Here is a 14,156-nt window from a genome sequence, read left to right on the forward strand (position 1 = left end):
GTGGGGCACAGGCAAGAGGAGGGGGGGGAGAAAGGGGATGGTGTGGGGGAGAAATGGAAGGGCAGGGATGGGTTGTTAGAGGTTACCTAAAACTGGAGAATTCAATGTTTATACCATTGTAGGCTGCACAATTAAACACTCTTGACTACTGGCGTTGTGGATGTAAGGTGATTAAATGGAGCGGATGTTCAAAACTGCTGTGATCTAACTGAGGAAGCTTAAGGGACCGATCAGCCTGTTTCCTTTCCTGCGAAACCAACCAATGCACAACTGTGGAAACAAATCATTCACCGGCACAAAGCAAGATCAGCGAGTCAGAAGAATGTGTCACTTATTGCTGTCAATGCCTACTGACCTTTACACACATCCTTCATTTGGTCTAGGCCATCTTAGGAAAGCACACCAACAACTCTTCTACTTCCAAGGAAGACCGAGGATGTTTGGCATGTCTCCAGTGTTCTTACCAATTTATATAGAAGCACCATGGGCCACATATGAAACTTCCAATGCTGGAATTTTGAACATAACACAAAAGGCAAGTGGAACTCAGCGGGTCCGGCAGAATCCATGGGGGGAATGGAAGGATGACATTTCGGATCAGGACCTTTCTTCAGTCCGAAGAAGGATCCTGATCTGAAATGTCATCTGTCCGTTCCCTCCACAAAGGATTTGCTGAGTTCTTCTGGCCTTTTCGTTTTTCTATCCAGGTGCATCACAGCTTTATTTGGCAACTGCTCTACCCAAGACCGTAAGAGATTGCAGAGTTGTGGACACAGACCCAGTCCATCACACAAACCAGTCTCTCCTCCATTGACTCAATGTACACCTCACGGCCCACATAACCAAGGACCATTTTCACCCAGGTCCATCTGTCTTATTTATCCCCTCGTCGGGAAAAAGATACAGAAGCTTGAAAGTTTGTACGGCCAGATTTAAGGACAGCTTCCTCCCCATTGCTATCAGACGTTTTGAACATAACACTGTGAAACTATGGATTCTAGTCCAGATCCCTTAATCTACCTTGTTGTGGACCTTACATGTTCTTAAATCATAATTTTCTCTGTAGCTGTAACATTTGGACGAGGGAAAATGAATGCAACATCTCTAAGTTTGCGGATGACACGAAGCTGGGTGGCAGTGTTAGCTGCGAGGAGGATGCTAGGAGGCTGCAGAGTGACTTGGATAGATTAGGCGAGTGGGCAAATGCATGGCAGATGCAATATAATGTGGATAAATGTGAGGTTATCCACTTTGGCGGCAAGAACAGGAAAGCAGAGTATTACCTGAATGGTGACCGATTGGGAGAAGGGGGGATGCAACGTGACCTGGGTGTCATGGTGCACCAGTCATTGAAAGCAAGCATGCAGGTGCAGCAGGCAGTGAAGAAAGCGAATGGTATGTTGGCATTCATAGCAAGAGGATTTGAGTTTAGGAGCAGGGAGGTTCTGCTGCAGTTGTACAGGGCCTTGGTGAGACCGCACCTGGAGTATTGTGTGCAGTTTTGGTCTCCTAACCTGAGGAAAGACGTTCTTGCCTTAGAGGGAGTACAGAGAAGGTTCACCAGATTGATCCCTGGGATGGCGGGACTTACATATGAGGAAAGACTGGATAGACTAGGCTTGTACTCGCTGGAATTTAGAAGACTGAGGGGGGATCTTATAGAAACATATAAAATTCTTAAGGGGTTGGAGAGGCTAGATGCGGGAAGATTGTTCTCGATGTTGGGGGAGTCCAGAACCAGGGGTCACAGCTTAAGGATAAGGGGGAAGTCTTTTAGGACCGAGATGAGAAAACATTTCTTCACACAGAGAGTGGTGAGTCTGTGGAATTCTCTGCCACAGAAGGTAGTTGAGGCCAGTTCATTGGCTATATTTAAGAGGGAGTTAGATTTGGCCCTTTTTGCTAAAGGGATCAGGGGGTATGGAGAGAAGGCAGGTACAGGCTACTGAGCTGAATGATCAGCCATGATCATATTGAATGGCGGTGCAGGCTCGAAGGGCCGAATGGCCTACTCCTGCACCTATTTTCTATGTTTCTATGTTTCTATTACATTCTGCACTGGCTTCCTTCCCCATTACACTTGCTGTTTTACTAATTTATGGATATTTCTACCTGGATGGCACGCAAAACAAAGTCTTTCATTATATCTCAGCGCACATGACAATAGTAACAATAGTGTCTGAGATGGCAGTGGAAGCAAAAGGGTTTGCGATCTACTCCAGACCACTGCTTATGCAGAGCAGATCAAGTCCAAAACACTCACATGAGGAGGTTCCCGGGCGCCGACATGGACCTTCCCTCTTTCCTCTTCTGGAACTCAAAAGGGTTTCCAAAGGATCGCTTCCTGAGCATGGACTTCACCAGGATCTACAAATTAGGGAGGTGAGTTCAGTTGCTGGTCTACATTAAACTTGGCATGAAGAACCCCATCATGTTTTCTTAAGTAATCAGCTTCCGGAGCCAGAACTCTTCATAACCCAGCGCTGCGGCCAGTAATGACTCATGATTCCTATTGTCACGCACCTGGAACCTCATCCCACCAACCACCAACCTGAGCAAAACCTGGCACACAACCGTAGGGCAGGGCCACAACCAATGCTCCTGTTGTTGGCGATGGAAGGGTGACTCAGGTCAGAGTGGGGAGATGCCACAGGCCCAGCCGACAACAGAATGTGTCCTGCTCTCTGCAGCCATCCAGCCCTGCTGGGATGGGATGGCAGAGGATATCCCACATCGGCCACTAGTGGTCGTAATGCTCACTGCAATGTGGCGTCCTACATATTTTCCATTCCCTTTCGGCTTACATTCTCAAAGGTCTCTCTCCCCCAAAACAGAATGTGCTAAACCTTAAATAAATGGACATTTGATCATAAATGTAACTGAAAGGATTGGAAAAAATTCAAAGCATGGTCTTGTGGGTTGCATGAATCTTTTTGTTTTTACATTAAAGATAAAGGGGTTATCCACTGCTTTCGGGGCAGGTCCTGGCCAGGGACGTCCATGGGTTCACCGATGTAGCGGTGTAGCCTAGATGGTTCCGCTGACTTCCAGTGGTCTCTCCATCTCGTCAACCGGTGTTGTACAGAGCAGCTCGTGGGCTTGCATGGCAAAGGGGCGCCGTGACTTGAGGCGCACATGTCGTGGTGTCTCTGTGACGATCTGATGGAGAAGGTGGAGATCACTAGTCTGTGCCATTCGAGAAAGGGCCAGCGTGGCTGCTTCTCGTCTGGGGTGGGGTCTCGTGGACAGTGCCTTCTGCGAGTGTGGGGACCCAACACAGACAGTGGAGCACAGTCACCCATTGCCCCAAATACCGGCCGCCGAATGGTGAACGAGGTCTGATTGACCTGGACGATGACACGTTGTCCTGGCTCGCCTCAACGGAGCTGCAGGTCTAAAAGACATACGACAGAAGAAGAAGAAGAAGAAAGATAAAGGGGCTTCTTACCACAGTGGAGAGGCTGGAGATCAACTTGACAGAGTTCATCACCTCCTCCTCAGTGACCTCCACCTCAATGCAATGCTCCTCCTCCAGTGGGAGTGGCTCCGTCCCATTCCTCGTCACCCACGGATGGTCCTGCGCACAGAAACCAGCATTACTACGAATAATGAAGGGCCTAGATAGAGCGGACATGGACAGGATATTTCCAGCAGTGGGAGAGTCTAGAACCAGAGGACAGAGCCTCAGAATAAAAGGAAGTACCTTTGGAATGGAAATGAAGAGAAATTTCTTTAGCCAGAGGGCGGTGAATCTGTGAAACTAATTGCCCTAGACAGCTGTGGAGGCCAAGGCATTGGGTATTTTTATAGCGGAGATTGATAGATTCTTGATTAGCAAAGGCATCAAAGGTTATGGGAAGAAGGCAGGAGAATGGTAATGAGAGGGAAAACTAGATCACCATGATCGAATGGTGGAATAGACTCGAAGGACCGAATGGCCTAATTCTGCTCCTATGTCTTATGGTCTTACATCCCAGCAGCTGCTTATTCCAAAACCCTTGCCGTTTCTAGGAATAAATAATCCACTTCATGGAGTCTGAGTCAAAGAGAGGGACCTTCAACCCATCAGTCAACAGCGACTGGCAGCCACCCACTCACACCAATCCCATTTTATTCTCCCAACATTCCCCCCATATTCCAGCAAACTAGGGGCATCACGGACTATTAGTGGCAGTATTGTTCACTATAACACAATGCCCCATATGTGTTTTGTGTTTTCCATTTCCCTGTTGGTTTATATTCTCAAAGGATCTCCCTTCGACACACTTGGGGCAATTTACAGCCGCCAATTAACCTTTGAGGTGGGATGAAACCGGAGCACCCGGAGGAACCCGCATGGTCACAGGGAGGACATGCAACTCCACGCTTCTGGCATCTCAGATCAGGATGGAGCCAGGGTCCCTGGCACAGCGAGGCAGCAGCTCCACTGTGCCGCCCTTTGGTGTCAACGGTCCTGAACACGATCAGAATGGTGGCCGTTGTAAGTGAGCTGTGTTTGATGATTATGGGGCTTTTGTAATGGAAACTGCAAGGACTGCCCATGCACCTGCACATTCATCCAAAGTGTGTTCTCAGCACAGGTAACAGGGCTGTCCTTTAAATATGCAGCTCAGGATACAATGATATCATCAAACCCCAACAATGCTTTTAACTCTGCCGCAAATGGCCATCCATTTGGGGAGGTCACAGCCGGCAAAGACAAAAGCAAGTTCATCCGGAGTCAGACAACCCATGGGATGGTTCACGTTTCTCTGTGGGCCCCATGTGCCTCTGTCCAGGGCTTCCCTCATGTTATTCCCTCACTGCCACCCCCATACATCTCTGCACCTACACTCAGGGCCTCCTGCATGCGTGCTTGCTCCTATCTAGCAAATGCCCAATGGCCGCCGCCATGGCAGCTCCCTTCCAGGACCCTGTAGGATGGCCATGAGCTGTCCTGAACCTTCTTTGCCTCACTTGGTCCGCACCCTCTCATCACAGGTAACACGGGCCCTTCGAGGAGATATGTTCAGCCATTTCCTACAGCTCCCTTTACAACAGTGAGGAAGGACATCCTTGTAATTGAGGCAGTGCAGCGAAGGTTCACGAGATTGAACCCTGGGATGGCAGGACTGACATATGAGGAAAGATTGAAACGACTAGGCTTGTATTCACTGGAGTTTAGAAGGATGAGAGGGGATCTTATAGAAACATATAAAATTATAAAAGGACTGGACAAGCTAGATGAAGGAAAAAATTTCCCAATGTTGGGCGAGTCCAGAACCAGGGGCCACAGTCTTAGAATAAAGGGGAGGCCATTTAAAACTGAGATGAGGGCAGCACGGTAGCGCAGCGGTAGAGTTGCTGCTTTACAGCGAATGCAGCGCCGGAGACTCAGGTTCGATCCTGACTACGGGTGCTGCACTGTAAGGAGTTTGTACGTTCTCCCCGTGACCTGCGTGGGTTTTCTCCGAGATCTTCGGTTTCCTCCCACACTCCAAAGACGTACAGGTATGTAGGTTAATTGGCTGGGTAAAAATGTTATAAAAAAAAATTGTCCCTAGTGGGTGTAGGATAGTGTTAATGTACGGGGATCGCTGGGCGGCACGGACTTGGTGGGCCGAAAAGGCCTGTTTCCGGCTGTATATATATGATATGATATGATATGATATGAGAATGGAGCCCGGGTCTCTGGCATTGTAAGGCAGCAACTCTACCGTTGCGCCACCGTGCCACCTTAGAATTCATTTTCTGAATTGTTGACACTGAGCCAATCTGTACAATGATGAAAATCCTCATCATATGTACCTCTGATTATACTGTTCCCTGCATCAAAGCCATTATTCAGCAGCCCACAAACTTCTCCAACCAAACTTTTCTGTTCTCCGCTTCTTATTAATTCCATCCAACTGATTCTAATTGCACACAGTCCCAAGATCCTTTACAATATCATCGTTTAATAACAGTGATGCATCACCTCCATTTCTTGGTTTAGTTTAGTTTAGTTTAGAGATACAGCGCAGAAACAGGCACTGCGGCCCACCGGGTCCTCGCCGACCAGCGCTCCCCGCACATTAACACTATCCTACACACACTAGGGACAATTTTTTTTTACATTTACCAAGCCAATTAACCAACAAACGTGTACATCTTTGGTGTGTGGGAGGAAACCGAAGATCTCGGAGAAAACGCACTCAGGTCACGGGGAGAACGTACAAACTCTGTACAGACAGCACCCGTAGTCGGGATTGAACCCGGGTCTCCGGCGCTGCATTCGGTATAAGGCAGCAACTCTACCGCTGCGCCACCGCCCTTCTTCTCTTTCTGTGCTTCCTACATATCGTCTAAATGGTACTTTTGATTTTTTACCCTGCATCTCACTGACACTCTAATGTAATTGAATGAGTAGCGTCTAAACATTTGGTACCAAAGGACACAGTCCAGAATGTTTTAAACTTATAATTGTTATAATTGTACTGTTACGTCCTACCTTTATCTGAGGAATTGTAATTCTCGTGTCAGGGTTTTTATCCAACATCTGGAGAAGCAGGTTCTTCAGTTCCTCAATGATTTCTGGTCTGGGACAGATAGGTTCAGAATGACAATGGTGGACAGAACAGAAATACATAAATAGTTTCATCAAATCAACTATCTAGTCAGACACTGGGAACATCCTTGGAGCTCTTTATCACCGTAGCTCCACATCCTTCTAGTCACTTATTCAAAAGTCTATCCCTGTCGCCTTTTACCCCTTCTGAAGTCTCCCAGCGTCCAATGTACCTGACTTATGTGTGAATCGCTACTCGAACTTTAAGAGTATGTCCCTCATCGAGACACATGATAATACATCACGGATTAGGTCCTTCGGCCCATCTTGTCCATGCCCACCAGCTTTTATAAATGACCGAGGCCCATTTGCCTGCATTTGGCCCAAATCTCTCTAAGCCTTTCCCATTCACAAACTTGTCCAAATGTCTTTTAATTGCTGCCTCTACCACGTCTCCTGGCACTTCATTCCCCGTAGCCACCACCCATTGCATGAAGAAATTATTCCTCAGGCCGCCATCTCTCATCTTTTACATTCCCTCTCGTTCAGGACTAATCAACCCTGGGAAAAGACTATGATCATCCACCTTATCTATGCCCCCCATGATTTTATATGTCTTTGTAAGTTCACCCCTCAGCCTCCTATGTTCCAGTGTAAAAAATCCCCGCCGATCCAGCCTCTCCTTACAACTCATGCTGGTGAAACTTTCCTGCACCCTTTCCAGCTTAATGGAAACCTTCCCACCCAGACCTGCACACAGTTCGCCCCACGTGGTCTGGCCAATGCCTTGTACAGCTGTGGAATGTCATTCCAACTTCTGTACTCAATACTCTTACTAATTAAAGGAAGAGTGCCAAATGCCCTTTTCACTAGTAGAACCAAGGAACTGCAGTTCCCTGTTAACATACAAGGACACAAAGTGCTGGAGTAACTCAGCAGATCAGGCTGCATCTCTGGAGAACACGGAGAGTTCAGACTGAAGACAATAGACAATAGACAATAGGTGCAGGAGGAGGCCATTCGACCCTTCGAGCCAGCACCGCCATTCAATGTGATCATGGCTGATCATTCTCAATCAGTACCCCGTTCCTGCCTTCTCCCCGTACCCCCTGACTCCGCTATCCTTAAGAGCTCTATCTAGCTCTCTCTTGAATGCATTCAGAGAATTGGCCTCCACTGCCTTCTGAGGCAGAGAATTCCACAGATTCACAACTCTCTGTCTGAAAAAGTTTTTCCTCATCTTGGTTCTAAATGGCCTACCCCTTATTCTTAAACTGTGGCCCCTTGTTCTGGACTCCCCCAACATTGGGAACATGTTTCCTGCCTCTAACGTGTCCAACCCCTTAATAATCTTATACGTTTCGATAAGATCTCCTCTCATAAATTCCAGTGTATACAAGCCTAGTCGCTCCATGTCTTTCAACATATGACAGTCCCGCCATTCCGGGAATTAACCTAGGCCCAAAACGTCACCTGACCTCCAGTGCTCAGAGTCCTTTTCCCTGTATTCGATACCCTTACTGATGGAAAGAAGAATGCCAGATGCCTTTTCACTACCGTGTCTACCCACCCTGTGACAACACGTTTAGGGAGCTGCACACCTGTACTCCTGGATTGCTCTGCTCCGCAACACACTCCAAGCCCTACCATTGCCGAAGCAAGTTCAACCCTTGGGCCCCCTGGTTCCCAGTGAGTTCCACGCCGTGAGTGAAGGAGACACTTGCCAGGTTGGAAGGAGTGGATTGAATGAATGACACGGCTGCTTTCCTTCAGTGCTACCTACCGTTCTGGGAACTCAACAGGCCGGTTTCTGATCTTGGTATGAAGTGCTAGGATGTAGTCATCCATAAACGGACACTGCAGAAAAGACACAAAGCAGAGTAATTGCCATCATCCAGTGTTCCATTCAGTGCAAAGCACATTGCCTGACTCAATGGTACATTATTATCACATTTACCAAGTGCACAGTGAAATTCCTCTTTTGCAAACAGTTCAGTGAAAATCTTCCTATATACATGGACACAATCATACTCAAGTACACGTGTGCAAGAATGGTAGATCACATTGAGGCAGTACAAAAGACTGAAAGAACAGTGCAGTAAATGGTTGCACCCCACTAACTGTACAGTTCACTGTACACTGCCATCAATTTGCAACATTGATTTTGCAGCTGGAATGGATTGGACTGCAGGTTGACAGCAAGAGTTTCCGACCATTCTCCACTGGTTTAGTCTCAGCGACCAGCAGTTCCAAGGTGCACTGAAGGACTGCTGACCTCCGGGTAATGTGCCACAGGGCTGCAATGCGGAGGGCAGCAGCGGGCCAAGGAGCAGCTAACACTGCCAGAGAGAGTGAGGAGGAATGAAGCATCGGTGACAGTGGAGTAGCCCAAACCACAGCCTTTCTACTGAGGAAGGCCCAGACTGACAATGCAAAACCACTTCACGAAGCCACTCACGCATAACATCATTTATCTCTGTCCATACAGATGTTTTCAGTCCTGTAAATGAGGACATGGAGCTAGAATTTACTATCATATCATATCATATCATATATATACAGCCGGAAACAGGCCTTTTCGGCCCTCCAAGTCCGTGCCGCCCAGCGATCCCCGTACATTAACACTATCCTACACCCACTAGGGACAATTTTTACATTTACCCAGTCAATTAACCTACATACCTGTACGTCTTTGGAGTGTGGGAGGAAACCGAAGATCTCGGAGAAAACCCACGCAGGTTCACGGGGAGAACGTACAAACTCCTTACAGTGCAGCACCCGTAGTCAGGATCGAACCTGAGTCTCCGGCGCTGCATTCGCTGTAAAGCAGCAACTCTACCGCTGCGCTACCGTGCCGCCCACTAGGCTAGTTTATGGTCCTAACAAGTAAGAAGAAGCCAATCTTTGTTCCCTCATTTAATAATACAGCAGAGTCTCGCTGGTTGTTTTAAGTGTTGGCCAACACATTCTGCTAGGACCAGTGCCAGAGGCACAGTTGTCATCTGGCCTTTCAAAGCAAATGAACATTTTGAAAAATTGCCAACTCACTCCCCCTCCCACCCGTTGATGTTAACTTGGAGACATTAGAGCCTGTAGATGCTGGAAACGTGAGCAAAAAACAAACTTCTGGACAAACTGCCAGAGGAAGTGGATGGGGCAGGTACAACGACACATTCCTGGGACATTTGGACAGATACATGGATGGGAAAGGTTTAGAAGGATGCGAGCTAAGCACAGCCAATTGGGACCAACTTAAGTGGGGCATCTTGGCCAGCATGGATAGGTTGGGCCCAATGGCCTGTTTCTGTGCCTCTATGTATGACTCTATGACTTTAACCCAGCGGGTCAAGTTAAGTTCACAGCCTGCTAAGTCCTCTAGCTGTTTGTTTTCAGATATTAATTTATTTTAGATTTTGACTAACTGACCCTCTGACCACAATTTAATCAAATCTCACCTTTACTCCGAAGGAAACCATTCCAGCTCCAACCACTTCTCCCCAAGACCTTGACTCTTCCGCCTGGCCCAGCCCTGTAGGCTTTAGAAATACAGCTCAGAAACAGGCCCTTCGGCCCACCGAGTCCACATTGACCAGTGATCACCCCGTACACTACATCATCCGACCACAACCAGAGAGCAGTCCTGAACTACTATCTACCTCATTGATGACCCTCGGACTATCCTTGTTCGGACTTTGCTGGCTTTACCTTGCACTAAACGTTATTCCCTTATCATATATCTATACACTGTAAATAGCTTGATTGTAATCAAGTAATGTCTTTCCGCTGACTGGATAACACACAACAAAAGCTTTCCACTGTACACGTGACAATAAACTCAACTAATAAACTAAACTGAACACTAGCACTATCCTACATTCTAGGTAGTGTAAGAAAATAACTGCAGATGCTGGTACAACTCAAAGGTATTTATTCACAAAATGCTGGAGTAACTCAGCAGGTCAGGCAGCATCTCGGGAGAGAAGGATCTAGATGATCCTCAGGCTCAGTGACACCTGCATGCTAGGGATAATTTACAATTTTAACTGAAGCCAATTAGCCTTCAAACCTGCACGCCTTTGGGACGTGGGAGAAAACCGGAGCCATGATCACATTGAATGGCGGTGCTGGCTCGAAGGGCCGAATGGTCTATTCCTGCACCTATTGTCTGTTGTCACCCGGAGAAAATCTACACGGTCACAGGTAGAATGTGCGAACTCCGTCCATACAGTGACCGTAGTCAGGATTAAACCCGGGTCTCTGGCGTTGTGCCGCCCTTCCTCGGCACCCCCTCCCTGCAGACCTCCTCGCCACCCTCTCTCCCGCTGGCACATCCTGCCTGTCGAGTGGTGATCTCACCTGTAGGCAGACTTCTAGCTGTGGCCGAACGAGAGTGTGACTTCCCCAACCTTCAGTCAATAACAGCAAGTATCCCTTCTGCCTCCTGAACCACTGCATGTACCAGTCCTGGTTACGCGGATGAATCAGTGGAAATACTCTCTCAATGTTCCCTCTGCTTAATGCTCTACACATACCCTATTTTCCATTTCCTTCTTTGCTCTCCCCAAAGCAGTATCTCACACTTCCCCTTTGCTACTATTTTGTCACTTAACCAGTCTGCTGATGTCTTCCTCTCTCCCACAGCCAATGTGACCACTGACGTTGACCTGCTGAGTTACTCCAGCATTTTGTGAATAAATACCTTCGATTTGTACCAGCATCTGCAGTTATTTTCTTACACTGAAGTTTGCCTGGTGTTTTTGCATTCTGAGCAGAATCTTCAATGGGAGGTCACCTGTGATAAATGTAATTCTTGCTCTGATTTAAGATATAATCCTGGCACAAGCCAGCCAGAGAGAATTCACATGTACAAAACCCCATGACCACAGTGGAAAGCAGTAAGTGATTCACAGCCTAACATTACTGGTTACCACCGAGTTTAGTTTTGTTTATTATTGTCATACGTACCGAGGTACAGTGAAAAGCTTTTAGTTGTGTGCTATCCAGTCAACGAAAGGACTATACATGATCACAATCAAGCCGTCCACAGTATATAGATATAGAATAAAGAGAACAATGTTTAGTGCAGGATAAAATCCAGTAAAGCTCGATTAAAGGTAGTTTGAAGGTCTCCAGTGGGGTAGATGGGAGGTTAGGACCATTCTCTAGTTGGTGAAAGGACGGTTCTATTGACTGATAACAGCTGGGAAGAAACTATCCCAGAACCTGGGACAGTTTACCCTGCGAGTTCTTGACCTACCTTGCCATAGACCAGGCAGTACAAGGTCACTCCAATAGCCCAGACATCCAGAGCCTGAAACACAAGATAATAATAATAATAATAATAATATAATATCTATATCTATATCTATATATATATATATATTACTATAACTCTCTGTCCGTGTGTATGTGTGTTTGTGAACACCATAATTTTGGTGCTTCGCACAGCCAAAACGGCACACCGTATCGCCACAATTTCTGCGCCACGTTACTCACCGTTATCCTGGGCATATTATGTAACAACTCTAATTCAAATTGAAGCTACATTTTTAAAGCTACAGACATATTAAAGTTTAAAAATTCACTTTCTAACCCATTTCCTGACGTCACAATGCTCCACGTTCGACTTCATTTGCTCCTCGCTCGCTAAAACAAGATGGCCGCCGGCAGTGCCGACGCCCGCCCGCGCTCAGTCGTTCCCTCGGCCCCTCTCCTCGCCTCTCCCCTCGCACCTCGCACCTCCCCCCTCTCCCCTCGCCTCTCGCCGGGGATTGGGGTGGGGACTTCCCCCACCCCATTGGTAAGTGCCTTTCGCAGTCAACGGCTCCATGGAGGGGTGTGGGCGTGGCGGCCGAGTGGGTGGAGGTAGGGGGGGAGTGGGGGTGGGGGGAGGAGAGGGAGAGTGGGGGTGGGGGGGGTTGTGGAGAGTGGGTGTAGGGGGAGGGGGTCGGGGAAAGTGGGGGTGGGGAGGGGAGAGTGGGGTGCGGAGAGTGGGGGAGGGGGGAGGATATGGTGGGGGAGGGGGCAGTGGGGGTGGGGGTGGGGGGGAACAGTGGGGGTGGGGGGGAAGGGGACAGTGGGGGGAAGGAGAGAGTGGGGGTGGGTAGGAGAGAGAGTGGGGGTGGGAGGAGGGGAGGGAGGTGGGGGTCAGAAGAGGAGGGAATAGGGGTGTGGAGGGGGGAATGGGGGTGGAGGCAGGGCTGGGGGAGTGGGGGTGGGGGCAGGGGAGGGACAAGTGGGGGTAGGGGGAATGGAGTGGATCAGTGGGGGAGGAGGGGCGGATAAGGGGGATTGAGTGGGGGGGTTGAGGGTGCTACACCAATACAGGAGAGGCGTTGAGTCCAGGGTTCACTCAGTGACGACACCCTCTCCCCTTCCCTGTTCCCCCTCTAATAATAATAATAATAATAATAATATTCATTTATTGTCATTGCAACGAGTACAACGAAATTAAAAAATAGCCAATCCTGACGGTGCGTACAAACATATATGCAATAAATGCAAAAACAAATAAATACATAAATACAATTAAATACAATTATATTAAGTACAAGATTTTTTAACGGTGTTGCCTAGTGCAAAGGTAGTGTTCAGTTCTCGTATGGCCCTGGGGTAAAAACTGTTCTTAAGTCTGTTTGTTCGGGATTTGATCGACCTGAAACGTCGACCAGAGGGCAGATGAACAAACAGACGGTGGCCGGGGTGGGATGGATCTTTTATTATTTTGCCTGCTCTACTGAGGCAGCGTAGGCTGAACAGGTGCTCCAGGGAGGGCAGTGAGCAGCCGATGATCTTCTGGGCCGTCGTGATAACCCTCTGAAGGGCCTTCCTGTCCTTTTCTGAGCAGCTGGCATACCATGTGGTTATACAGTATGCCAGCACACTCTCGATGGAGCAGCGATAGAAGGACAACATGAGCTTCTCCTGCAAGTTGGTTTTCCTGAGGATCCTCAGGAAGTGGAGTCTCTGCTGTGCCTTCTTTACTGTGGTGATGGTGTTGGTAGACCAGGTAAGATCCTCTGCGATGTGCGTACCCAGGAACCTGAAAGCTGGTACCCTTTCCACACAGACCCCATTGATGTAGAGTGGGTCGTAATCTCCACTGGTTTTTCTAAAGTCAATTATAAGTTCCTTTGTTTTGGAGGAGTTCAGGACCAGATTGTTCACTGAACACCATGCTGCCAGCCTTTGGATTTCATCCCTATAGGCTGTCTCATCTCCTTCTGAGATGAGTCCAACCACAGTCGTGTCATCCGCGAACTTGATGATGGTGTTGGTGGGATGGGTGGGGGCGCAGTCGTGAGTGTAGAGGGAGTAAAGGATGGGGCTCAACACACAGCCCTGTGGTGAGCCGGTGCTCAGTGTAATGGTGGAGGAGAGGTGAGGGCCTATTTTGACGGTCTACGAGGAATGGGCCCAACGGGTCCACTTGGTCTAGTATTCCTTTATTTGTCCCACACCGGGGAAATTTGCAGTGTTACAGCAGCAAAGTGGATAGCAAGAGACATTCAATATAAATAAAAATAAAGATAGGGCGGCACGGTAGCGCAGCGGTAGAGTTGCTGCTTTACAGCGAATTACAGCGAATGCAGCGCCGGAGACTCAGGTTCGATCCTGACTACGGGTGCTG

At 48.2% G+C, this 14,156-nt stretch overlaps 1 protein-coding gene across 5 annotated transcripts in view; it reads right to left on the minus strand.

The window, feature by feature from the left end:
* Window positions 1–14,156, minus strand: part of camkk1a (calcium/calmodulin-dependent protein kinase kinase 1, alpha a) — a 141,875-nt gene that overhangs the window by 16,868 nt on the left and 110,851 nt on the right. For all 5 annotated transcript variants that reach the window (XM_078422034.1, XM_078422029.1, XM_078422031.1 and 2 more), the window contains exons 11-15: window positions 11,784–11,837; window positions 8,310–8,383; window positions 6,470–6,557; window positions 3,449–3,577; window positions 2,264–2,367 (exon numbers count right to left, since the gene is read on the minus strand). In XM_078422034.1, coding sequence (XP_078278160.1) covers window positions 2,264–2,367; window positions 3,449–3,577; window positions 6,470–6,557; window positions 8,310–8,383; window positions 11,784–11,837 — 449 coding nt within the window. The remainder of the gene's footprint in view (window positions 1–2,263; window positions 2,368–3,448; window positions 3,578–6,469; window positions 6,558–8,309; window positions 8,384–11,783; window positions 11,838–14,156) is intronic.

This window comes from Rhinoraja longicauda, chromosome 26, assembly GCF_053455715.1.
Source record: "Rhinoraja longicauda isolate Sanriku21f chromosome 26, sRhiLon1.1, whole genome shotgun sequence".
NCBI classification, from domain to species: Eukaryota; Metazoa; Chordata; class Chondrichthyes; order Rajiformes; family Arhynchobatidae; genus Rhinoraja; species Rhinoraja longicauda.